A 26,319-nucleotide genomic window follows, 5' to 3' on the forward strand; every position below is an offset into this window, starting at 1 on the left:
AATGTCAATCCACCATGAGACCAAAAGGACACGTATTCTTTGTGCTTTGATGTCTGAATAATGCCGAGAGTGACCAAGTGGCAGCTGCTGCTGTCTCCCTTATTTTCTCACTTACAACATAAGCATACTCAGTGTGCCAGAACTCTTTATCCATGAATATAAAGAGACAAGGACAAAGTAGCCTAAGAAAGAGGTCACTCCTTAAATGTTTCTTTAGAGACAGTTCTCTCACAGTGATGGGGAGGTATTTTAAGCTGTTTATTTGTATGGTGAGATCTTTAAACCTCCATTATATATACGTAATAAAATGTGCAGAGCTGCAAATTTACACACAGGCACAGCATCATTTCAAAGTTGAAATTTTGAGACACCTTAATAAAGTTAGTATTTGTTCTGTTTCCTTCTATCTCTGTGCACCATGAATCTCCTACATCCATCGTTCTCAGGTTAGAGGCCACATTCCTAACCCTCTTAGCTACTAGCTGTACATAGTCAAGTTCAAATATAATCCAAAACACAAGAACTGCATTGTGTTTGAGCCTTGCTTGAGAAACCCTCAGATTCTGCAATTGTGCTGTCAGTCTAAGGGTCTAGAGGTAGCAAGACAATAATTATCAAATGACGTAAGATTGTTTAGCATCGGTAGATCTGATAAGTAAGCATCATCCTCTCTTTTATGCCAGCAGATGGAGCCTTTGGCCTGCCAGCTTCCCACTAGAGTGCAAACACATGGACTTGGCACTAAGAGGCCCAGACAGACCCGCCAGGTAGTTCCAGGTAGTCTTATAAATACACTGTAGGAAATATTGTCCATTATCTCAGTCAAAAATGTTGGATTACTTGGCTTCGCTAGTGTGAATACATTCCAAAGCAGTATGTCAAAAAGTATATCAAATTCTTACATTTAATTGATCAACATTAATCAATAAAAGCCTGTTTACCTAGCTCTTTTATAAAAATGCTGCAAGCATCTGTGTATATGCTAAACATTCTGGTAAAGTGAAGCAGGTGACCAAACCAATTGATCAAAATCTAAAATGAGAAGAGTTTAATTTACATTATCGATAGATTTTAATGCAAAGAAACAATGATTTTTGAACAACATAGCAGATCGTATTCATCAATGATTCATCATAAATCTGTCTATAAGTAATAGACTTTTCAGCAGCTGTTCCTGGTCTGTTAATATTTTTATTTGAGAGAGTTGTCTCGTTTGTCTTCGTCGGGGTACCCAGCAGTAGTTCTCGCCTTGGCTGTGGAGGTAAATCCTTTGTGTTACAAATACTTTGACTCCAGTAGGGTGTGGAGACAGAATTTTTACCTTTAGGTCTGGCAACACAAAGGCAACGGTCACTAGGGTTTTCTGCCAGTGATTTCCTGAATACGGCCATCTCAGGAAATAAACAGCATGAGATATGTCAGTACTAGCAGAGCTACTGCCCAGAAACAGAACAGGAGAGACAGTCTCAGCGTAATGATAAACCTCTGAAAAAAAATGCACACTTTTAGATAATTATATTTTAAGTATCTCTGAGTTTTAATATTTATAGTCTGTCATATATTACTGTCTTTTAAATCTCTCATTTCCATGATCTATTTAAGAACAATTCCTGTAGATTTTATTAGATTTTTTTTTCATGCAGCAGTGCCTAGTTTGACTAAGCAATTAGCTTTTGACATTATATAGTATTCTGTCATTTAACAAACCAGAAGATCACAAACCATTAGACTTTTTATTTATTTATTTATTTTTAAATCTCAGATTCAAATTACTTCAAACTTCACCATATAATTATCTACTGTATATTATAATCACATGATATCTGCAAAGTAAACCTATAAAACAATTGTTTTAGCAGTGGATCAGATGGTTTAAACATGATACACTGGCCACATACACAGGGAAAATGTCTCAGATGTTTTATCCTCTCTCATGCCAATGTGACAGCCGCTTCTCCTTATGACTACCTCACTGAAGAATGTCCACATATAGCCCTATCTTTTAAAAGTGCAGCCTTACTTCTGTCCTTTTCCTGGGGTCAAGAGGCACTGTTCAATTAACCTGGTTAACTTCTGGCTGGTCACATAATGCCTGTTTTATAAAGCTAAATTAGAATAATATGGTGAGAGAGTGGATGCAGCAGATGTGAGGAAAGTTATTTAGAAAATTCATTGGACATGAGTGAGAGTCAAAACTAATCTGTATATGTGTTTCTAGAATGTGTCTTGATTTAAAAAAAAATACAAATTTATATATATACATATATATATATATATATATATATATATATATATATATATAAAAATATACATATACATATATATATATATATATATATATATATATATATATATATATATATACACACACACACACACACACACACACACACACACATTATTTAGATTGAACAGTAATGTGTCCTAAACATATATATATATATATATATATATATATATATATATATATATATATATATATATATATATATATATATATATTATTTCTTTTTTTTTTTTGAGCTCAGAGAACATCTAGCTGAAGCTCATGGGTTTCAGTAAAATTCCCACCCCAACTACAACTCAAAAATCGCACAAACATTGAATCTTGCCCAAAGTGTTTTGTCATAGGTATGTATTTTTCTTATTTTCTTATTAATCTGAAATTCAATCTAAAGTTTTAAGCAAAATTCAACACAACTTCCAGGTTATTGATCAAAAACCCATTTTTTAAATGCTTATATAATTGTGAGAATCTCCATACAGAGTTTATACTGAATACCATAATCTGCAATCTATTTTACATATTAGGCCTTCGCGGTTGTGCAGAGTTCAACACTGCCTTCTTCTTCTCTACTCCAAAACACACCAATCAATCACATGACTTCATGGAATGAACCCGAGGCCGTGGGCTTTCCCGCCCTGTCGACATGAGCATATCAACAGCACAAACACAGTGAATGTGAGATAGTGTGACAAAGCTGATAACACCTTAGGTTTACCTGTGGCTTGGCCCCCTCACCTGCCCAGGAGACCCCACATACAGCCTGCTGCAGGCCATTGTGTGTTGGGTTTGTGCACAAACACAGGTCACTGTGAAGTGTGTATTGGCTTAGATGAGATTCTCAGGGTCTGCGAATGTAAGGAGTTTATGATTTCACCTGTGTAACTTGATCCAAAGTACAATCCTTTGAACGAATGCTTCTGGTCTCCCAAGTAGTGAGTGGGGAGACGCCTGGACTCAAGAGGTATGTAGATGTCATTTACTTGAAATGTGAAAATTCATCTGTCATTAGGTGGTCGTGGCAATTTTCAACAAGGGATTGTGCTTGCAAATTTATAAGAATTTTCACAACTCAATTTGTGTGGAAATTTACGCATGTTGGGGCTGAGGGTAAGGTTAGGTTCGAGTAAGGGGTTGATGGTTGTATCTTTCCTTATGGCTTCATTCGTATGAATTCTTTAAAAAAAAAAAAAAGCCCTCACTCATTGAATTCTTTTGAATTTTGCATGACATTGGATTCACAATTTTTAACTACAAAATCCAAAATAACATTATTCCTAAGTCATGCTGAGAGAATGAGAAGAATCCACTGACTGTGTGTGTGTATTTTTAAACAACACCTTTTTCCTGTCCTGAGCACAGCACACTATACCAACTTCCTCTCTGAAACACTTCCCAAATTACAGGGTTAGTTCACGGAGGTTAATTAGCACTTCGACCAGCGCTCTTCACCTTGCCCTTCTCAACTCCATTAGGCACATGAGAGCCTACAAACGGCACAGAGCAGCCATCCCTACTGCTCTGCAGGACGCTCATTTACAGCCTGTGGGAGTGAGTCTGAATTCACACACATTGTCCCACGTCCCTTAAAGGTGGCCTGGGAGACAACCAGATGTCCATGTGACCTTAGAAGGGAGTCAATGGGAAAAGCAGCCCAGGATAATAATTTGTCTCTGTGGTCTGGGGGGACCTCTAACACCCCTCTTCCCTCCCTTTTGCCAGAATTGCAACTGGCCCTAGATAACTCATTCCTGTGCTTGTTACTACACAGACAGTACCACTGTGTGGTCAGTGGTACTCCAATGCCACTTCCCCCACCCAAGGGAAAGGGGTGGCCAACCATCTGGATGCATTTTCTTCCCCCTTCAACTTCTATATTTAATTTGCTAATTTCCTATGCAAAGACGAGGAGTTTTGAAAAGCCAACGCTCAGTATCTTCAAAACTATGACCCTATATAAAAACGTTAAAATGCTTGCAAAACACGTTCTTGGATGAGAATACAATATTGAAATTCAATGTCTGCGGTCGTTTCAGTAAATAACTTCAATCATGGGCAGGGGTGTTCATTCATTTCTGTTCATTCTTCATGTTAGTCCCGCTTCTGGAGGCTAAACCGTTTTAACAGTTTGTCTCTGGTGTGGCTGCAGGGCTTCGGCAGCTGAGTCCCATGTCCCACGGCTGGGCTTAAACTCAGTGAAATGGTTCAAATTTACATTGAGTATTAAGGGTCTGTGGCTGGTCTCTTTTTAGTGTGCCATGGTGGACAAGTTTCTCCACAATTTGTTCTCCACTGTCCAAAGAAAAAAAAAAAAGGACGGGAGAAATCTAGGTTCGGCCCAAAGAACATTTTTAAGTTTCAGAAGTTCCTTCTTCACCTACATAGTGCTTTGTTCTCTTCTTCACATTGTAACATTTTAACTGGGATGATGGAGGAGGGGAATAAATAGCCGCCTCAAACAAGTGCAATAATCAAACCCAAACTGCACTGAACACACACACACACAAATCACTGCAGTCTTTACTCCTTTATCTTTGATGATTAATTGAACCAAAGTGCCATTTTTTTTAAACCTAGAGAGAAAAATACCTATTTGCACAATGTGTGCATTTGAGTCAAACGCTTCCGCCTTCACGAAAGTTTCGAGTGGCCCGTAATCGATCTCGCCAGGACTTTCAGCAGTGGTTTGCGGCAGTGCCTATTGATTGGCCTCGTTTCACGCGCCTGCGCTCGCGACGCCGGTCTGTCTGCGGGGGCGTGGCCTCAGCAAGAGCGCGGCGAAATTCCTTTCTGGTCCGCCTTCTCCGGGGGACGGGGGGCCCGGGGCTGTTTTTTATGAATGAACTGAATGAATACCAGCGACAAATGAACCCACTCTCTTTCACAGGAAACTCGGGACTTCTTATGCGAAGTCAACCACACCTTTTCCACTCCCCTTAATAATAAAAAAAGGTCTTCAGATGTGGAAAGACATTTTGGACCGGGAAGTAACAATAACACACTTAGGTACACTGAATAGGTTTCCCTTGATTTGAGGTGTTTTGGTTATAAATTTATTTCTCCTCCCTTTTGCTGTTTCAAAAACTGAAAGCTGGAGTTGGAGTCGGTGTGAAGAGGGTTAGGGGAGGACTTTGCTGTCCCCCCTGTTGTCAGGCAGGCTCGGTCAGATCGTGGGAAAGGGCCTCCACGTAAGGCACTTCGTTCTCAGGCCCTGTTGTTCTTGTGTAATTGATCTCGCCGCGCGCCGATGGGCGGGCCGCTTCAAAGCCCACCGACTGCTGGAGGTCCGTGTGCAAGTTTCACTCCATGCACACATGCAGCTGCACAATCGAGCTAAAGCACTGACTTTAATGCAACTCTACTTTGTATTATTATTATTATTATTATTATTATTATTATTATTATTATTATTAGTAGTAGTAGTAGTAGTAGTAGTATCTTTTTTTTTTTTAATAAATGTGTTATGTCAATAACATTTCATTTTTAATAATCAGTTTATCTACATAAACCATGCAGGTAATTGATTGTTGCGTATTAAATGAATACCTGACAGTGAAATGAGCATTCAAAGCACGCCTGATCAGGTTACGCTATTATATCATTATTTGCATGAAACTAAGCAGCCACTATTAAATGACTTGACTAAGTAATGGCCAATATTAATGCATGCATTTTCTCTTCGTCTCTTTAAACCCGTTGGATCGCGTCCAGTAACATGGACGGTGGTGTACACGTGAGTTTGTCTCGATGTGGTCTCTCCTCGCAGAATTTCTCATGTTTTCTGTGGAAGCCGTCCAACCCCCCCCCCCCCCCTCTCTTTTTGCGCCTCTTGTGCCCCCTCCCTCCCTCCCTCCCCATATTATCCACCCACGAGAAAAGTGATTTTCGTCTTTTTTAAATAATATATATACCACAGCCCCGTCCACTTAGTGGACTTGTTTTCCGTGTGGGCAACAGAGATGCATTTAAAAGGCGAATGTTTTTTCCTAAGCTGACCCGTGTAGAAAAGTTTTTCCTCGAAGTTTTTTTGGGAACTCCACTGAGCCCAGCGAGCAGCGCGCGCAGATCTGACAGCGCGCCGATTTCCCCTCTGCAAATGTCTCGAGCTCGTCCGCACGGACAAGACCAACATTCTTATTGATCGCGCTCTTATTTTATGACTATAGCCACCCCCACTCAGTTCTAAAGAGGAGACGTTTTTTTTTTTTCCTTCCTTGCGTGTGCCAAATACTCAAGCGGACAGCACGTGCAAATCGCGACACCTCCAGGATCACGAGGCCCGCTTTTTAGATTCTATTTCGCACCCCAAACGTCTTACCTGCATTGCTTATTCATTACCGTTATTCTCAGACCTTTCTCAGACTACAGTGGATCCCCCATCACCAACCGTCTCGTAATTCTGCAGCAGGACGTCCGGTGCGCGACACGGAGCGCGCGCGCTGCAGGAGCACAAATCTACAGGAACTTCCCCGTTTGGCTCTGAGTCATTGCAATGAGCGCGCGCGGTGAGGAAGCCGCCGAAGCCTCGGGATCCCGCGAGCAGCCCGCTCCGGCCGCCGAGCCTCCGAAGAGAGGACCGGGCAGACCCAGGAAGCCGCAGCAAGTCAGTGCCATCGGCTTGTCTTTTTTTTTTTTTTAAACACTTCTGTAGCTACGTCCTAAACCGCATAATAAATAATAGCCTAGGATACATCTGACACACCAATGCATTAAAAGAATATTGTACCGTTTTGGACCTAGCCTGTATAGCACGAGCATGCAACTGTCTCTTGACGTCTCGTGTTGTGGTGTGTGCCTATTTGAACTGAAATGAAATATGAATGCATAATAATGGTAAATAATTCGATTCAATGTGTTTGTGATTAAACTGCGTTGGGGAGCAACTTTTTTTCAATGCAACTCATTATTGTGCACGAAAGATGTTCGCGCAAATTACACCTTAAATACTGGAGTCCTGCAAAAACGTAACCAATGATCCAAAACTGTTTCTTAGAATCTTAGAACAATGATCAACGCATTGGCTACGGGAAATGTTCAGCTATGCAAATGCATTGCTTTTTCCTTTTCAAGTGCAAACAAACCAACGCACGTCTGAATAGTTTTAGTAAATGGTGCATATAGCCTGCCGGTGATTTTCGGAAATTTGAGTTCTCTAGTGGTTCGTTGAAATCACAGATTAGCTCAGGGTTGCCGCCGGACGAAGTTATTCAGTGTGTACAAACTTTACGGTTGGAAGTTGCGTCTTTAACGATGGTTTTTTACGCCGCCCATGACCGAGGCGCGACCTCCGCCGTTCTGCAGCTCAGATAAAGCGCTGCACAGACAAACCCGTTTGCATATACCTGTTGCAATTTTGTTGTGCCAGCTCATGACCTGCTCACGTTCTCTAATGTAACATTGAATATAGTTTAGTCATGAGCATGTACCGCACGATGATGAATTTATGCGCGTGTTTACGCGCCGTAAAACCGTGATTCACTGTCACAAGGTTCTCTCTGAGTCAGTCTTCCGCTTGTAATTAGATGTCCCCGCACAAACGGGAGACAGGAGGAGTTGCGTCTAAAAGCGCACACTGCCATATTAAACAGAGTTAAATAGTCTTCCTATGGTGCGTACTATTTTGATACACTATTTAGTACGGCAGCATGCGGCTTTGAACTTGGCCAGTGCGGTTCCTTTGTGGAACTGGCGTGCGTAAAAACCTTGACACCAGCTGATATGCTCAACATTTTCCAAACTTTATAAACCAACGACTTTTTCTAGATTTCTGCTGGCTCACTTGATCCATACCTCAGTATTTCCGATGATAAATATGTGACTCCGAAATAGTCTATACACTCATTTGTTAACCCTTCAGGATTTTTCAATTCAAAACACTACAACAGCATTTTCCTCCATCATAAGGGGCTTCTCATCCAGTGAACCCTCAAAGAACCATTTTTTTTCTAACAGTGTACATAATTCAACATATACATATATTTAGTTGTAAATATTTTTGTTCGTAAATACATGAATATTTAACTGGCTAAAAAAAAATCGAAAATAGAAATTACAGCATAGTCCATTCTAGACAAAATATCCTTCGTCGTATGTGCAAGTAAAGTGCTTTTGGTATTATATATAATGTTATAGCTTATGTAATTGTATATTCCCAATTATTACTAATTCAAATAAATATTGCATTTTAATTAGACTCATAAACTCACCCACTAAACACATAAAACCTTTGTCCTTCTCTTTGGTTTTTGATGCATACATGCTGAACACCAGTAAATGAGAGCATTGTTCGAAGGGATCTTGTCTTCTTCAGTTGAGAGCAGTGGGTAGTGGAATTGGTGTTGGAGGCAGAATGGGCAACAGCTTTGTTTCCTGTCCTCATGTGCTGTGTTTACCTCCTCTCCTCTGCAGGAACCCACGGGTGAGCCTGTCCCCAAACGTCCAAGAGGACGTCCCAAGGGAAGCAAGAACAAGGGCCCTTCCAAAGCAGCACAGAAGGTAGGATGCTAACTACTGCTGCACAGATCTGTGGCATCTCATTCACTGCTGGTTGAGTGTGAAAACACAGACATACAGACAGACACTTCTTCCATAGTTGTTTTATCTGCATGCTCTCATACACACCATGCCCTAGAGGTTACCAGTAAGTAAAGAAGGTCTTTGACTTCAATACTCCTGAGTAAGTTTAAAGATGTGTGTGTGTGTGTGTGTGTGTGTGTGTGTGTGTGTGTGTGTGTGTGTGTGTGTGTGTATTTATGTGGTGTGGAACTGTTCTCTTTACTGCTGCAATCATAACGCTTCAGTGTTGTGTACCCAGGCCAGTGCACAGCGAGTCCAATGCAGCAAGTTTTATCTCACTACCCACACAGACACACACACACATATGCATATTCATATATGTAGAGAAAGACACACCCAGTTTGCTTTAGTGCCCGCACACACAATACTAACTTTCTAAATTTCTAACTAGAGAAATCAATATAGTATACTGTTCAAGTGCAATTGTAAAATCATATTCACACACAAAGCTTTCCAAAAACAGAAACGGGCAGCTGCTGATGAAATCATTAACATGTCCCTCTTTTTTTGTGTGTGGTCTGGTCTGGTCTGGTCTGTTGTATATGGGAAGTTCCCTCAACATCAGTTGCAGTCTTGGTTTAGATGTATTAGTGTGCGATTCTCATCCCTGAGCCGTGGGGGAGTTTGGATGTCTTCATTTATCTGCTGGTGGTAGGGGGATCAGGCTCTGGTAATGACTCACTGACAGCCCGACTTGGGCTCTTCCGCATTAAGGTACCACTGTAAACAGTCACAGGCCCACTTTGAAAAACTCAAGCTCTTTTCTGCCAGCGTAATTCTGTTTCATCTCATTTGGCATTGTTATGATAAACAGTGAGCAGATAAATCTGCTAAGATGAAAGGAGTGGAAATCGCCAAGGTGCCTGACTCAAAACACTTTTCACAAAGTTTGCTCTCCCACCCAAAATTAATCATCTTCACCGGCTCCTACTGCTTTAATGATTGAAATAAAGTGTTCATCTCCAGTTTAAAAGCACTGCTCCTCACTATGAACCCCAGACTGTAGCTCCACTAGTTAAACTAAACAGAGTGGAGACTCCCCTTGAAGGTCTCTTCATTGGTAAGGGCCAGATCTGGGTAAAGGACTGTAACTTGACAATACTCTGCATATAGACAGGTCCATTGTTTCTTGAAAACTCAGTTTGAACAGTTATAGACTAGATGGATGGAAAGTAGGGAAAAAAAAAGGGTTTATCGATTGTAATTAATTGACATCTTGCATAGTTTGTTATGAAATACAAATTTTGCAAATGGCATTCTAAAAGCACAATTTTTTGGAATGATAAAAGGGCAGTTTATAATACTGCCCTTTACAGCTTTCAATAATCTTTACAATTTAAGTGCTGCTCAAAAATGATGAACTCCCAAATTAGGAGCTCCTGAAACTGTATCATATGACCAGGCTAAATCTGGAAGGATAACCTCGCTGGCTGTTAACATAGTGTTATACTTATTCAAAAGCCAGCTCTGAACCACACACTCTGATCATCTGCTCAATGCATTGGTCCTAATGAAGAGATGGAATATTTTCCATGGAGCAGTCATTGTTAAACTTGATACACTGTACTCAGGGGGCTAATTTTAGACCCTCCTTTTACAAAGCAAGTTCTGACGGGGCAAGTCTAGCTCACCCAGTCTCTACCTACCCCCTTAATCTGCAATGGCCTTGCCTAACATACACATGTCATGTCAGGGAAGGGCGAGTAAAGGCTCAACAGTGACTTCAAGGCGTACATAGTGGACATAAGACTAGGCTGCAGAGCCGGACAAGACACGCAAAACCATGATTAATTGATAAGGGTGTTCGTTTACAGACCATTAAATATCCTGATTAAATATGTAGCAACCTGAACTGAGAACTGGGTACGGATACACAGATTGGTTAAAGAGACACAGGCAGATAGAGACACATAGACAAATAGCGATAGCAAGAAAAAAAAATAGAGAGTTCAAAGAACTGTGGATGACCTGTGGGCTGATTTGTTTGTACTAGTTTGAGGTAGAACTTAAGTACATAGTTGAAGTACATCAGTCTAGTGATTACCAGAACTGTTCAATCAAATCACAAAATGGAGTAACCCATCCTCTCATTTAAGAATTTGATATGCCCTGTCTGACACATGAAAGTTGCATGAGCTGGCTAAGCGGTCAGTTGAGTGGTGGCTGTGGTCAGACTTGGGTTGAGCCCTAAGAGGCTGTGTCCTTCTAAGAACTTATTCCTGTGACACTTGCACAAAAGTGTTGCATATGTTTAGGGCCTTTGTTACAGTGTACGCATTTAATGTGAACAATTGTTGGATAAACAGTAATGTGAGGCAGTGAGGTCATTACTTACTCTGGGCAAGCAGAACAAACCAAACAGAGCTGATATGTGTAACTGTTGTGTATCACATAAAGCCATAATTCCTATTGTAGAAGACGTATGTGAAAGATTTTAGTTTCAAATATGTACTTCACTGAGCTGAATTTACCAAAAGCATTGCAGCAGCAAGATGATTATTTATGAATGAGAATGATGACACTGAAAACTCTCTCTGACAGTTAAGATGACCATAATATTGCTTTTAGGAATCAGCCAGCAGTGTAGTTTTGACACCTATCCTTTCCCTTTCCCAGAATTCATAGTTGTTGTTTTTTAAAATTTGGATAGGGTTTCTTTCAAAGTGCAGCATAACAAAAGCCTGCAGCCTGGGAGAACACTTTATATTCTATCAATTATTGAGACGCATCTTGTCTTGTTAACTGTCCCTGTCTATTGTGACGGTGGGACATTCTTGACTACGGTAACTGCAAAGGCACTCTAGTTTCACCATTGCTTAAATGTATGGAAATGGTTCATTTAAACATTTCACAAATTCAAGGTGGTGCCCTAATATAGTCCATCCATATTGCCTTTTAATTTTGCAAGTCGATCAAATAAGACAGTCTGTATGATGGGTTTATAAATCAAAAAGCGTCAGAAATTGAAGAGGTATTGAAGATTGCATTTCATATGGTCTGATAAACAGTCAAATCTACACTTGTGAAATGCTAGCGTATAAATTTTCCCCAGACGCAAGTGGCAAAATGAGATGAGACAAATAAGACAATTGAAATGGTGCTTGTCTCAACTTTTAAATGGTTAAGGGACATCTGAGAAATTGGATGTATTCCATATCAATGCCTGGCTGTTACCAAAAGGTCTTTAATGTGATCTAAAACCCATAACAGTCTGTTATGGTCCTTATCTCAGCAGTGAGTCTGCCGATAATGGTCCTCTCATTTACCTTTGTATAGCATAAAATTCCTCCAGTGAAATATTATGCTGTCCAGGTTGGGAACAACCTCTGTGCAAGATACACAGACAGCTCCTTGTCGGATGCCTGGATATACTTTACACAGACCCTCTAGTGCTACTTTGCTAAATTACAAGAAGCTCCCTATTCACAATGTATGAAATTTTCTCAAAAAACAAGTTTCTGACACGTTATGCTTTTTGGCCGAACTGAATGAGTATTAACTCATAGTCACTGATGTTCACAGAAAGCTGAGACCACAGGGGAGAAGAGACCGAGAGGAAGACCAAGGAAATGGGTATGTTGCACACTTTCATTTGTTTCATGTGTATTATAGTCACATATATTTAGCATTAGTTTTCTTTTTAGGTGAATTCATACCCAAGAATAATTTTTAAAAAATTGTTTGAAAGACTGAGTAATCTTATATTATACCTATCATACTAATATTTTAAACTCCTTTTGAATGGTTGACTACATTTATTAACGATTAAAACAGCTATTTCATTCTTATGACGAAAACTGATCTCGGCACATTGAGTATAAGTAGTAAAAGTTAGTAAAAGGGTGATTAAAGTGTCTACATGACGTTGTACCTGTCATGTCTACAATTGTTTAGAAACATTTAACCACAGAAACAGTGTGCTAAAGTAGCCAGGATTGCAGGAGGACATTTACACATTGCATATTAATGCATATTCATAGGCCCTGATATTTTTCATGAGGGTAAAGGTGTACAGAAGTTCCTAAGCCATTTTAGTAGTTCTATGCGGATTAAAACGTATTAATCTGATGGTTCTCCAAGTGGGGTCCAAGAAGCATAGACGGGTCTGCATGCTTTTTTCAGTGGTGGAAATCACAACTCACCGTTATCAAAGTTATTGTGTTAATTATAGTCATTATCCTGTTTGACTGGTAGCTGAAATTGAATGGGTTTAATTCGAACTTCGAAACTGGTAGGCCTTTTAATAATTTTAACTTGAATCTGAATGATAATTTTAATAAAACGGTGTTGTATGAGTGGAACGTTCAGGAAGGAAAAGCTCTATGGCTCCAATAAATAGCCAAAACATTATTGTACACATATAAATACTCAGCCTAATATTTGAATAGCTGGATAATGTGTATAAAATATAGATGACTGAAGGGGACTGTGGAATTTAGTTTACAGTTAATGAGGTCCACAGCAGCAAAAAGTATTAGATATTTTTTTTTAGACTATGTAAAATGGATGTTTATACGTGTATTTGTTCAACAAATTTGTTTTACAAACAATGAATGGAAACTTATTTTCTTACATTAGCTTTGACTGTACATTTTCACTTGTATTAATTGGTATTAAATATCCTTTGGGCATGTTCAAGGGCCCAGATTAGACCTAGTCATGGACTAAAAGGATTTTCTTTAACATGGAATTGCCATCAATCACTGCAATTTAATCCATGTCTAGGCTTAAGGCTGTGCCTGGGAAACTGCCACAGGCCTTACACTCAGCCTTGCCACTGCTCGCTTGCTCGTCAGCAAGTGCTTAATGAGATTGTACAAATGTTTGTATTCTCCGATAAAGAAAATATTTAGATTTCAGTTTAGACTTCACACTGACCATAGCCATACGTTAGCAATTATGTAGACAGCTTAAAAACATGTTTATCAACTTGTAAGTGACACCTTGATAGATTGATAGGCTGCAGGGAGAGAGTCCTCTGAATGGACACGAAGGAACTTTTGTATATCAGTCTCTCTCTCTCTCTCTCTCTCTCTCTCTCTCTGCATGCTTGGTTGATGGTTTTGTGTTTTTCTATTATGGGAACAATAGCATAGGTTCATGTTGATGTGTTTGGCATTGCATGAATTCTTGTTCAATTGGTTTATTAATAAGCCAGTGCAAGTGATTAGAAACTGCTGTTTGAGATGGACAATTATACTCATTTAAATTTTTTTAATGAATTACTGTGTATTGTACCATAACCAATTTTATGGGATTGGTTTCTGATTTTTAGAATTTTGTTTTCTACCAAAATCTACGTAAATGGTAAACCTGTTGACTCGAAACTCATTTCCGTCACTAAGAAATCGAATGCCCTTAGTTGCTCACAGTCAAAAAACAAAAACAACAACAACAAAAATACATAGAAATCTGACGGTTACACTTGAACAATAAAGATCTTAGAGTGAGGCAAGCAGAAAATGTTTTGCCAAAGTTGTTCCTATGTAGTATCCAACTTTTTAACCCTGTAGCAGTACAGTAAAAAGTGGCCAATCATGTACTTGTTAACTAAGGGTTTGTGTAGGGATGCATCAATACCTTCTTCTTCTTCTTCTTTTTTTTTTAAAGCAGAGAACATGTAGGAGTACATGTTTTGTGTGCTCACTGACACTGATAGCAATACTCAGCTGCGTTTCTCTATCAGTAACTTGCAGGAGAACACGCTTCCATTTTAATGTGTTTTCGCAGATCCAACATTCAATTATCAGTTATGAGTAGACGGAAGTACATTTCTAATAATATACACTGTTTCAATAGAGATATTCACTGTTTAATTTTGAACAATTAATGTAATAAGCCTACTTCAGGAGCTAGCAGAATCCATCACTGTCACTCACTCCCACTATCTGAGCAAACTCTCCTGTTTACTCATTTTTAACAACTCAAGTTGAACGCAGCCTTAGTATATTTTGTCCATATCTGCCAGCTATAGGTTGCACAATTTAGTGCATCTTAGTAAATGACTTTAAATAAAGTGCACAGTATATAACAATTGTGGCTTTGTGATTTTTGCTTGAGTTCTATAGAATTTATGCTTCACTCATTCAAACCATTACAAAAATAAAAATTGAAAAATAAAACAGTATTGAAGGAGGTCATTGCGCAATACGTCAAGTTGTTATTTGACCTTTAGTATAAATCAAGGACATCACAGAACATTTTATTTAGCTCTTGTTTATGTTCCCCCACTTTACATAATGGCCATAAAACGTGTGCATTATGTTTTCATGGACTGAAGCTACTAGGTTAGTGCTTTATAACATTATGAAGTTGAATTGGAATGAAGTGCATTGGCCTAGTTAAATTAGTTGCCCCTTTTTCTTTCCTAGCCGGCATTGACTGCTGTGTGCTGCTAGTGTTGAACTCCTTGTGCTGAGTTTAATGTTTAAAATGTTTTATGAGGTTACTTGTAAGAAGATGCTATAGTTTTTTTTTTCTCTTGATATTTTCACAGAAGACAGTGTGCAGTCTGTTTTGCTTTGATTGCTATCATTGATCATGAAACACATCCAGATCACTGTCATTTTGTTTCGTCTGTTCATTAGTGCAGCAACATACTATGTGAGGTAAGGTTAGCATATGACCTGGTATCACATGTTGGTATGGGGCGTCTTTTACAAATATAAGTATGAGTAAATAAGCATGGTATCAGGCCTATACCCAATCCCAGTATCGGTATCGATGCATCCCTAGTTTTGTGGTATCTATATATGATCAAAGCAAAACTGAGGCCAGTGATGCATATTTAGAACTTCCTTCACAAATATAGTTGACTGACCAATTCTATAAAATTCTACAGCATTGTACAAAGATATGTACATTATATTTACATTTATACATAGATATGTGCGTTGTACATAAACATTTAAAGACTGCTTCAATGGCCGCTCTTAGAAATGGGAAAATGTGTCTAAATTATTGTTTGTGGAAATGGACCATGCACTATGCTGTAGATTAAAAATGCTGGCGTATTTGTGAATTGTATGACAATTAATCAATTAAACAAGTTTTATTTCTATCCCTGCAGCAGTTATGTGGTCACTTGTGTAATCTATTATTCCTGCATGCATTCATAGCTACTATAGAAACTTGGAGCTGTAAGGTAGAATGATTCATCAGTAAATGGCTGAGAAATAATTGCATTTGTACTGGAGGAAAACATGGCCTGGCTTACTATATCATCCAAGAATGCAAGCAGCAATCTTCCAACAGAGTAGGATAATAATGGAGATTTCAGTGTGAGAGCATTTCTAAAGGGTTTAGCTGTTGCTGCTGCCACCCACTGCTGGAAACTTTGGACTGGCCTGATAAAGAAGGTCACGTTTATTGCACTGATTTTCTGGACTGATGCCCAGAGGCACGATCGGCTGCTCTTTCATGATGGCTGCATATACACCACAGGTACACACACCAACGCAGTCTACTGGCTACACACATATGCACATATGCATGAACACACACACACACACACACACACACACACACACACACACACACATACACACACTAATGTCAATTCATACTGGACAAACAAAGCATGAAATGAGTTATAAATATAATTTCTTGAAGAACAACAAGGGGTGTCTAGATTAAATGGGAAGGGGTGCCTTTATTTATTATAGGGTAGTTTACCTGTGAAATGCAACATTAGGAAACAAAGGTTGACAGGAAAGAGAATAAGAGAATAACGCAATTAAAAAATTGACCCCTCCATACATAAATTTTAAACATTGAAAACATCCAGATTAATTCCTTTTTTAATGACATTAAATTGAATATCATATGAAATGTTGCCATTTTCTAAACATCACTTATGTTAAAAAATGAATCTCCATGTGTATAAATACCACAAATAATAATGATAAAAAAAACAAATTCCAATGGGTTTATAGTCAAATTGTTAACATCCGAAAGATCTAAAGATCAGACCTAAAAGTTTAATGTTGATGAGCGAAATTTTAGAAAACATCCATTTTAAACCAAATACAGCACTATTCCTGATGTAGAATATCTACACAGTTTAATAATGCTGCATGATGATGATTTCTGAGGTAAAAATCTATCTTCAGTTTAAAAATGATGGTTTTACAAAGAGGCTGTAACAAATTTGCTTTTATTTATTTGTACATAATTGGTGCTTTTTAGGGAAAGAAATCAGCATAACGATTTACAGTAATGGCCTAAAAATTATTACATCTTATCATTTCCTAATAATAGCCTTTAATTTGACTGTCCATAAGTATGTATGCTATGCATTAAAGGGTTAATCAGTGGGGATAATAAAGCCCATTAAATGAGATATATTATTATTATTATTATTATTATTATTATTATTATTATTATTATTATTATTATTATTATTATTATCACTGCAGTTGCTTTTCTATATATAGTGTGTGCCAAGCTGGTGTGGCAGTTTTTAAAACCCCCTGTAACAGAGTGATCTGTATAGTGGGAGTCATCTACAATGAACCAAGTTTATGAATGAGAATGAGTCAAGGAGGCAGCTCGCTATCAGCGCATGAGAGTGTCCTCTCCAAGGCCCGCTTTTGTAGATGGGTCTCATTTATCCAAGAGCTGTGACGCACACCAGAAATTGCCCATTAACTCAACTAGTGCAGTCAGGGACAGAGCACTATCTTGTTTTCTTTGCCCTGTGTTTTTTTTTTTTTTTTTTTTTTTTTTATGAATGGACTGAAGGAATGTATGTCCACAGACCTATCCTCATGTATGGGTGGCTGTGTTGCTTTGAAAGCCTGGGTTATGATCTGTTTGGTAGCTTTATTTTGTCACAGATGAATTGGCATGGCCCAGGCATCCACCATAGCCACATGGCTGCCTCCACATATACAGGGTGGACTTGTCAAGAGCCTTGCCATTCTTTTCCTGGATAAACAAGCCAGCTTTCTTCATTCAGCTACCACTCGCCCTCCTGGAACTAATTATAGCATATCCTTTTTAGCTACAAGGGGCCACTGGAATGTTTTCCTTTGCCTCCCCCCACCACCAGCAGCCATCATGAAATCCTAAATGGTTAATGGAAGAAGGTGGCTCTGGCCACCAGAAGGGAAAGAAAGTAGTGTTTAACCATATCTACCCCAGAAGGGACCAAGAACGTGTGCGTCTCATCTGAGAGTTAAAAAAAAACAAAAAACAATTTGAAATTGAAATCGTAAGGAGACCTCCACCAGCTGCTTTAGGCTCTTATCTCACTAGTCACTGTCCTCCCAATGTAACATGTTCAAGCAGAGTAAGTCTCTCAAGCTGTTACAGCATGTTCAGATCAAAAAGTATGAGAAGGAATTTTAAATATCATTCTTTCAAAAGATTAAGGAAATGCACTAATATACAGCAAAATCCCCAGCCTTTAAGCAACACACACTGTGCTCATGTATGACTCTCATGAGTTGATTTTGCTGTGCGACATTTCTAAGCTAATTCTGTGTTGTATACTAATAAGAACATTTGTCACTTAAACACTGATTTGGATGACAAAATGTGCCCATTTAAGAGTAGTCTTGTTCACTGATAAAAAGTAGGGATATGTACTCTCTTATGGGAAAACAAAGTGTTCTTTATTTTAATCTTCTAGGAGAACACTTACAGTTTCTATGTAGAATCTTACACCTGATTGTTTTGTTTATTTCTTAATTTCCATGCCATGTAGCAACTGGTAAGGGCACCAGTACTATCATAATATTGTACCTGATTATATCAATAATGTACAGATATTATTCATCACTACAAAAAGATTGTAGGCTAATATTGATGGATATGAGTCACACAATGCCATTTTTTCACAGGTGGTGTGGATGTCTAGAAAGTTTCTAAGCAGCAATTGGAATTGCCCTCCCAGGGCGATGAGAAAAGAGAGCTGTGTCTAGCCAAGACCTTGAGAAGCTGATTTAGAATAGAATGTCAATATGAAGAGATTCTGTCCTGTTCAACAACGTCCCACTGTGCAATACATTTTTGCTAACCATCGAAAAGGATATTCCCAGATAGCTGTGCCAACACTTACCATTGATGACTACAGAAAGATTCAGAAGGTGACCTTTCCCTTTTTATGTATCATTTTGTTTTGGCATGCCTTTTACAGTTTTACAAGCATTTAGCAAGTCCTCCAATCCAGCATCTGTGCTGCTAGGTCGATCTGTTTAAGCATGCCAAAGCCCTGATTTACAGTCTCCCTCTTCCTTTTCCGAGTGTGCATCCTGCACAGGTGCTGAGATGGACAGGGTCCTCTGTGCCAAGCGGACAGGCTCCACAGTTGGCAGGGTGAGGAAGAATCTTTGTCCTCAAACAGCTAGCATTAATCAGTTGTGCACAGCAGTTCCCCCTTTCATGCTGCCAGCTGGCTGATGTCCACTGAGTATTATGCATTTGATTCCTCACCAAGCAAGAGGAACTACAGTGGAGAGGGAAGCTCTTTCTCCTCTTCCTGAGCAGTTTGACCCCCTCTGTTGCTAGTAATGTCACAGTTGCATTTTTAGCACTTGGCTGCTTGGCAGACAACCTGTCCACTGGTTTCCATGGAAATAAATGGGTAGGGGGCAAAAACAATAGATTTATGCCTCATTGTGTTTTCTCATCGAAGTCACTCTGTCAGGGACAGTGCTGCTACCACACAGCCAGGACAAATGGCCCAGACAATGAGTGCAAAGCAAGCCATCAGCAGCCTAAAGTGCCAAGAATTCCTTTAATATGAGGTATAAGATGAGATCTTGATTTATGGTGCCCTTTCACTTGCCAGGTGCTTTATTCCATTCCCCTCTGTAAGTTTCCTCAACTACATCCATAGAACTCCTCTGCCCTATAGTCAACCAGCCACCCAAACACAGATGACTCTGTGTATGAGTGAGAGGCACAGACACCAAACAAGAAGACATTACCTCTAGCCCTAAAGCCCTTTCACCTCTCGCTTACCTTCCTGTATATTACTTTAAAGGAAGCCATTGCCAGCTCAGTGTATGTGGGGGGACATTAGTCATTGCAGACCTAACACCAGTGAGACTCCGCACCCTACGCCTTTGGAAAAGGCTGGAGAATGAGTAAATGAATGAGCACGGGGGCGTGGGGTGTGGGTGGATGGGGGGCGTAGAGGAAGTACTCTCATCTAACACAAGGCTGTGCTGCTCTTGGCTATGAGACAAACAATGTTGGCAGGTGGTGAGGAGCGGAATTAGAGCTTAGGGAAATGGGAGGGAGAGTCCGGCAGTGGGGAGGAGGCGGATCGGTGGAGTAGATGAGCCCTGGGATTGGGATTCATCCAGCAGTCTCGAAGTGTGGTGGAGAGGCTTGGAAAACCCTCAGCCTCTGCCAAAGTGTCAAAAGTTTTTTCCCCCTCTTTTTTCTTTCTTTTTTTGTTGCATATATAGGCTTGGAGGAGGACAGTATGATGGGAATTCAGTGTCAAACATCAAAAACCTTTTATAGCTGCAACAAGTCTCTCAGACAAAATATTGAACCTGACCCATGGGTTTTCTGGCCAGTTATTCCTGTAGTTATCCCAGGAGATTGGCAGTTCTGTGACTCATTGAGTGTGAGCGTGAATCAACAGTTTAGTGGATGTGCTCTCCCGCTCTCTCCCTCACTCTTTTTCATGCGTTCATGTTGCACATTAAATAAGGAAAAAACAAAGAGGTAATATGTGTTCTCAGCCTTTTTAAACACATTTCTCCCAATTTCCCTCCCACTAGTTAGCTGTCCCTTTATCGTACGGTAGCTATTAACTAGGAAAGCTAAGGGCTAGCCTGTGAAGCCTGCCAGCACATTGTTTCAAACTGCTTCTCATAGTACATCACAGGGCAGCTGAACACACTCGGAGGAAAGTGCTACTTGCCCTCTTTTGCATATGTGAACTCACAGTCATGCACGATTGGTTGGTGTCACTCTGACCACCACCACCCCTACCCAGACAGCATGGCCAATTTTTCTCTCTTGAAATCCCTGCCATGGGTGGCAAGAATCTCCAGATGAGCTGTTGGCCTTATTAAAAAAAGCACAAACAAGCATAAGATGCAAAGGATGAGAACTGCATGATAAGTCACACATGCTTTGTTTATTACAATGTCTTGTCCATGTACTATGGTCTGCATGTCCCCAAGATGAACACTTGCTCCCTGGTTTTGCTGCACAAGTGGGAATGTTGGCCTCTATTGGGTCAATTTCGTACCCCCATTCCTGCAGTAGTTCCAGAGCCAAATTTCCTGCCAGAAAGTTCTATTTACACCCAGGTCTGAGCTCCTTGTCCACACCAATTATTTGCAGGACTCTACTTAGCAGAGTTCCACTGGCCATTTCCTTTTCTTACTCCAAAACCCCTGAGTGGTAACAATTGGTCATGATATCAAAAGGGAGATCTAAAAAAAAATAAATAAATCTACCTATCATTGATACTACTATGAAACCTCCAGACTTAATGATATCACCAGGTCTCATCATGGGCATAAATCTATGATGCATACACATACGAGCACACAAACACTCGTTGAAAGGCAGCACCATTCATGCTTCTTAATTTTTTAAGATAAGTATTTTAAGTCTGTAATCATGCCATGTCTCTTCTGAATAGTAAGCACGCTGATAAAGGTACACTTGACGTTATCTGGCATTTTTGTTTAAGGAAGAAAATATGAAGTTCTGTCTTTGGTCCAATTGTGACATATATATTTTTAAAAAATAATTATTATTGAGAGAGTAAACCACTTTCTTCATGTTTATTATACCTGCTATTGTAATATTTTTTATTACACAGTGGTGTTTAACTTTGTGTAATCACCTGATATGACTGATAGAGATAGGCTTCGTTAATCTATGGTCTGGTTAAGAAAGAAATCAGCCCCAGCCTTTACTTTATATCTGTATTTTTTCTTATGACGGTCGGTGGTGCTATTTTTTTCGGTTGCACAAAGGTTTAAAAAAAAAAGAAAAAGAAACAATCCATGTCAAGGTATTTGTTATCAGATGCAGTCCACAGTCGTTTTATTATATGCACCAAACATGAAAGCACTCATCCAATTAAGCTGTATAGCCAGTGTTCACAGAAGCGTTGACGTGAGAAAGTGGAAGAGAGGAAGGGAAAGGGATAACGGGGGGTGGCAACTGTGTTTGTAAGAGCAGGGAAAGGTATGTGGCCTGTGTTATTGATGGTATGGCCTCTACACAATCCATTGCCTCTATCAGTCTCAGGCCCCACATGTGCTGCCTCTATTTCCTGTTCGGGGGAATGCTGGGCTGACACAGGGCTGCAGTTGTGAATACTTTCACTGAAGTCTTTCATCCAGAAACTTGTACACATTGAGAATATTTCCATGAAACATTCATTGAAATACTTAGCTTGTATTTACAGGACTATTTTTAAAATGATAGAAACTAAAATGATGAGGATATCACAAAAATAAGGAGAAAAGTCAGAATACATTATAGAGTTTTGTTAAATTGCACACTCTTGTGGAGGATGTTTTAAGCAGGTGAACCTCATCCAGCTCCTACTCCAGACAAAAAATATATATAGATACACTCACATTTCCATTGTCAGTTAGCGACTAATGTGTGCAACTAGTGTGATTAATGCACAGAAAGAGTCTAAAAAGGCAAAAGTCAAAGGAAAGGCAAACAAATGGAGCCTCCACTACTAAAGGATACAAATGCCAATAAGGATGTAGATTCACGTACTCAAATAAAACAGTAAAATAAACCGTCAGGAGTAAAACAAACAAACAAAAAAAACAGTCAGTGAGCTAGTGGGCTCATCCAGCATGTAGAGCTGTAAAGCGGACATTGTGTACGTAAATACACCACCCTTTGCTGAATAGTTGGTCTTTTTCCATGTTTTCTCACCACACTTCTGCTGTTCTTCAAATTATATGAAAACATAGTGGGGATTCATGTTATTAGCGTTATTTTGCCACTGCCAATAGGACACAGGACATGAGTTGTTCCAGGCAACGCAGGTTAATCCACAACATCTGTATCATTCAGTTTACTATGGGCGGAGTTGACTGCTTCTTATGGATTCTTTCCCACTCAATTCTTATTCCTGAACAAAACCACAACTGCATCCTATAGTTCCAAGAACACATATATGTCTCTTATATGCTGTATAAGTGGTTATGAAGAACTTGCACAGCTATCAATAACAACACAGGATTTGTGTAGTAGAGAGAGACTGCAAACATCAAAACTCAACCAAAAGACAAGGAACTGCAAATGAGTGTGAGATACTCTATACGATCCCATAAGACTTAGTTAGGATCCTCAAGACAACAAAAACTCAAACTAGAAAATTGTGTGGAACTGAACTAAAACCTGAATTATAGTGCTGCCCATGACCCCTCGCCCCTTTGAAAAACTCTGGGAACTGATTTCACTTCAAACAGCAGAGGCTCCTAAACAGAGCAGATCCAATTTGCGCCTTTCTTTCCCTCTAGAACACCCCCTCCTGAAAAAAAGAAAAAAAAATCTTAACAAAAGGCTGCTTGTCCTGCCAGGAATTTTCCACATTCCTCACTCTGGCAGACATTTTTCTCCTCTACAATGGGCCCTTCGGCAATTCCCCTAATCGTGGGGTTTAGCTCTACTCTGATAGGTGCCATTCATAGCACTATTTGGTAGGGGAGTGTGGTTGATTGGTAAATGGAGAAGAGAGGAATGGAGGGGTGGATGGAGGTTTGTTGGCTGTGGAGGGCTTGGATTTCCTGGCTGTAGAAACTTTTCAGGATCAGCCGAAATAGTGGGGGCATTCCAGGAGAAATCACAAAGCTGACGTTGTGCCACCCCTGCACCCAGTAGATGCCTGCCTCCTTTTCCCCACTTCCACCTTTAGTTTAATATAACATGTGGCCTTTATTCGTGGAAGTGGTGGGGGTGGAGAGAGACGCAGTTACTGGGTGGCTCGTCCGTGGGGTCTGCCTTGACTGAGGGAGTCCTTGGATAGGTTTGCCTCATCAAATCAGGCAGAGTGTTTTTTATTTTTTCTGTCTTTGTGGAATTCTTGTCAGCAGCCCTAAGGAGAGGCTATGTTAAAAAAAACGGCCTTTGCGCAAACACAAACCATGTGTTCTCAGTTTAAGTTTAAAGTGAACGTGAGCTGCACGCTTGCTTTCTAGACTTCATCCTCTATTTTATTAGCAAGGTAAAAAGAAAATGTGTGGTCTCTTTACAATTTAAAAATGCTTCAATAATTGCACAGTATTACTGAGTTTCTATTTATAATTCACATTTTTAAGCATGTGGTAGCATTTAAACACAAAATATCCAAAGAGTCGAAAGAAAACTTCATATTAAAACCATCCACCACAGATCTCCAAGACAGAGCTGAATGTAGTTTCCTGAATCAAAAATCCAAAGTATTAGAAGCGTTATCATAATTTGGACATATGGTGATACTTTTTTTTTTTCTAGAGCCTTGTGTAGAGAAGATGTCATGTTTATCTGTAGAAAACTAGTCATGTGGTTCTGTTGAAGTTTGTTAGGGTTTAGACACCATACAATAAAGTTCAAAAAGCAAGGTCACAATGGGCAAAAAATCCTGGCTGAAGATGCCACCAATAATTACAAATAACTGGGATTGACAAAAAAAAAATAATTTAAATGGTGCCCAGGGCTTCTGAGTGTCGTAAAAACAAAAGAGTTCACCCTATCATTGGGAGATCGCAAATGGACAGGAGTAGCCATCTCTTTGGTTAGGAAGGCATTATTTCTCTCTCTCTCTCTCTCTCTCTCTCTCTCTCTCTCTCTCTCTCTCTCTCTCACGTTTTTGAGGTCATGTATGCCTAAGAGGGTAATTAGAGTGGTGATGGGCTACGTATCTGAGGGAGCATGTGTTAGACCTCAAAAGTTGGTAGTGGTTGCACCATTGTGGAGAAGTATCTCGTGAGTGGAAATTGATTAACTGACCAAATTGGCAGAATGGGGTGGAAAATGTTTATTTATTAGTTTAAAACAATTAGAAAGGTAATTCAACTTGTGTCAAACCTTTAGTTTGGAAGATCTGTGATTCATGACACCAGAGAAACACCCAAATGTTATGAGAAAAGGCCAGGAAGAAAGTTATTCCACCCCTCCAACTGAGAGGAACAAGGGGGTTCCTATTAGTTGGCAGCTTTTAGTAAATTGCATGGCACGCAAAGGGGTCCATTAGGCATGACATGTTGTGAGGGTGAGAACCCTTCCTTTTGCTCTGTTCAGTGTGAGGCTTCATACTGTTCCAGCATGCTCTTCTCTGGAGCTGCTAAGACTTGCCCTTTAAAGTTCAAGGATTGTCGTCTCACTATTACGTAAATCAGAAACTTCTAATCATTAATTGTGCCTCCTTACCCTTGCATAATCTCTCTAAAAGTCTACCTTATATTTTTTTATTAAAGAAAACTGGTCAAATATGGACTCAGGGCAATGCACTATGTGGGTGTCTTCAGGTCTGCCACCAATTCAGTGAGCTGTCACATATCCAAAAAGCATGTGCTGAGAACACACAGAGGACAAGGCAAGATTACACAAGAATTGACTCGTAAATTCTTTGAAATCCAAGAGGCATGAATCATTGCCAAGGTATTCTGAAGTGAAGATCTACCACTTCACAGGGAGGGGTAGAGCTATTGACAGCAGAAGAACAGTAGGAGGTCTGCTCTTTCCTTACTTTTCCTTCACGCACTGGAATAGTGAAGGAGATGGACAGGTTTTTATTGCCTGCAAAGCTACACCCACACAAAGTGAGGCTGGTAAAAATTCATGCCTGTCTCATCAGTTGAAGAGGGGGTGACAAACTGATTTTCCTGTTTTGTCAGAACTTGAAAAGGGGGCCGATGGTACAGATGAGAGTTAACTGGCTGTTGAAGAGCTCACTTAACTTGTTATGCTTTATTCCTTTGGCAAACCTAAGTGCTCTGCTAAGAACTATGGAGGATTTTTTGAGATTGCCATTGTTGTCTGCTGCATGTACAGCAGCCTTTAGCATGGACTAAGCAGTGATGCCATGCTTTCTTTTGCTTTGCTTTTCTCCCCATCCCTCTGGTGAGCATTTTTTGATGTTATCATTCCTGAGCGTGGTGTGTGTGTTTCAGTCATCCGCCAGGCAGTTGTTACAAGGCATGCAAAACACTATAAGCTGGGAAACCAGGCTGTGGCAAGTCAGATGTCACTGGCAAAAAAAGGAAACTCACACTGACTGCTGCAAAACTTGATCTCTGCACTAAAAAAAGACTTCTGTACTATTAATCCTACTGTGAAATTGTGATCACTGTGACAGAACAATGACCAAAGGATGCACTAACCACAGCGCAGACTAAAAAGATTCTATATTGATAGATATAGTCTTAATAGATAGATCATTTATTTGTCTTTTTTTTTGACAATGCAAGTGACAAATGGGTTTGCACAAAGGAGTTGATAATATGCACAGATTAAAAATAATATCT

General features: G+C 39.7%; 1 protein-coding gene across 4 annotated transcripts in view; it reads left to right on the forward strand.

The window, feature by feature from the left end:
• The first annotated feature begins 6,173 nt into the window (after positions 1 to 6,173).
• hmga2 (high mobility group AT-hook 2) overlaps positions 6,174 to 26,319 on the forward strand; it is a 31,797-nt gene continuing 11,651 nt past the window's right edge. For 3 of the 4 annotated variants that reach the window (XR_001815674.3, XR_008398367.1, XR_008398368.1), the window contains exons 1-3: positions 6,174 to 6,887; positions 8,693 to 8,779; positions 12,383 to 12,433. Coding sequence is in view for 1 of the 4 variants with exons in the window: in XM_017494785.3 (XP_017350274.1) it covers positions 6,777 to 6,887; positions 8,693 to 8,779; positions 12,383 to 12,433 (249 nt within the window). In the remaining 3 variants the exon portion in view is untranslated. The remainder of the gene's footprint in view (positions 6,888 to 8,692; positions 8,780 to 12,382; positions 12,434 to 26,319) is intronic. The other variant, XM_017494785.3, reaches the window with a different exon arrangement.

The sequence above is a fragment of the Ictalurus punctatus genome, chromosome 19, assembly GCF_001660625.3.
Source record: "Ictalurus punctatus breed USDA103 chromosome 19, Coco_2.0, whole genome shotgun sequence".
In the NCBI taxonomy this organism is placed as follows: Eukaryota; Metazoa; Chordata; class Actinopteri; order Siluriformes; family Ictaluridae; genus Ictalurus; species Ictalurus punctatus.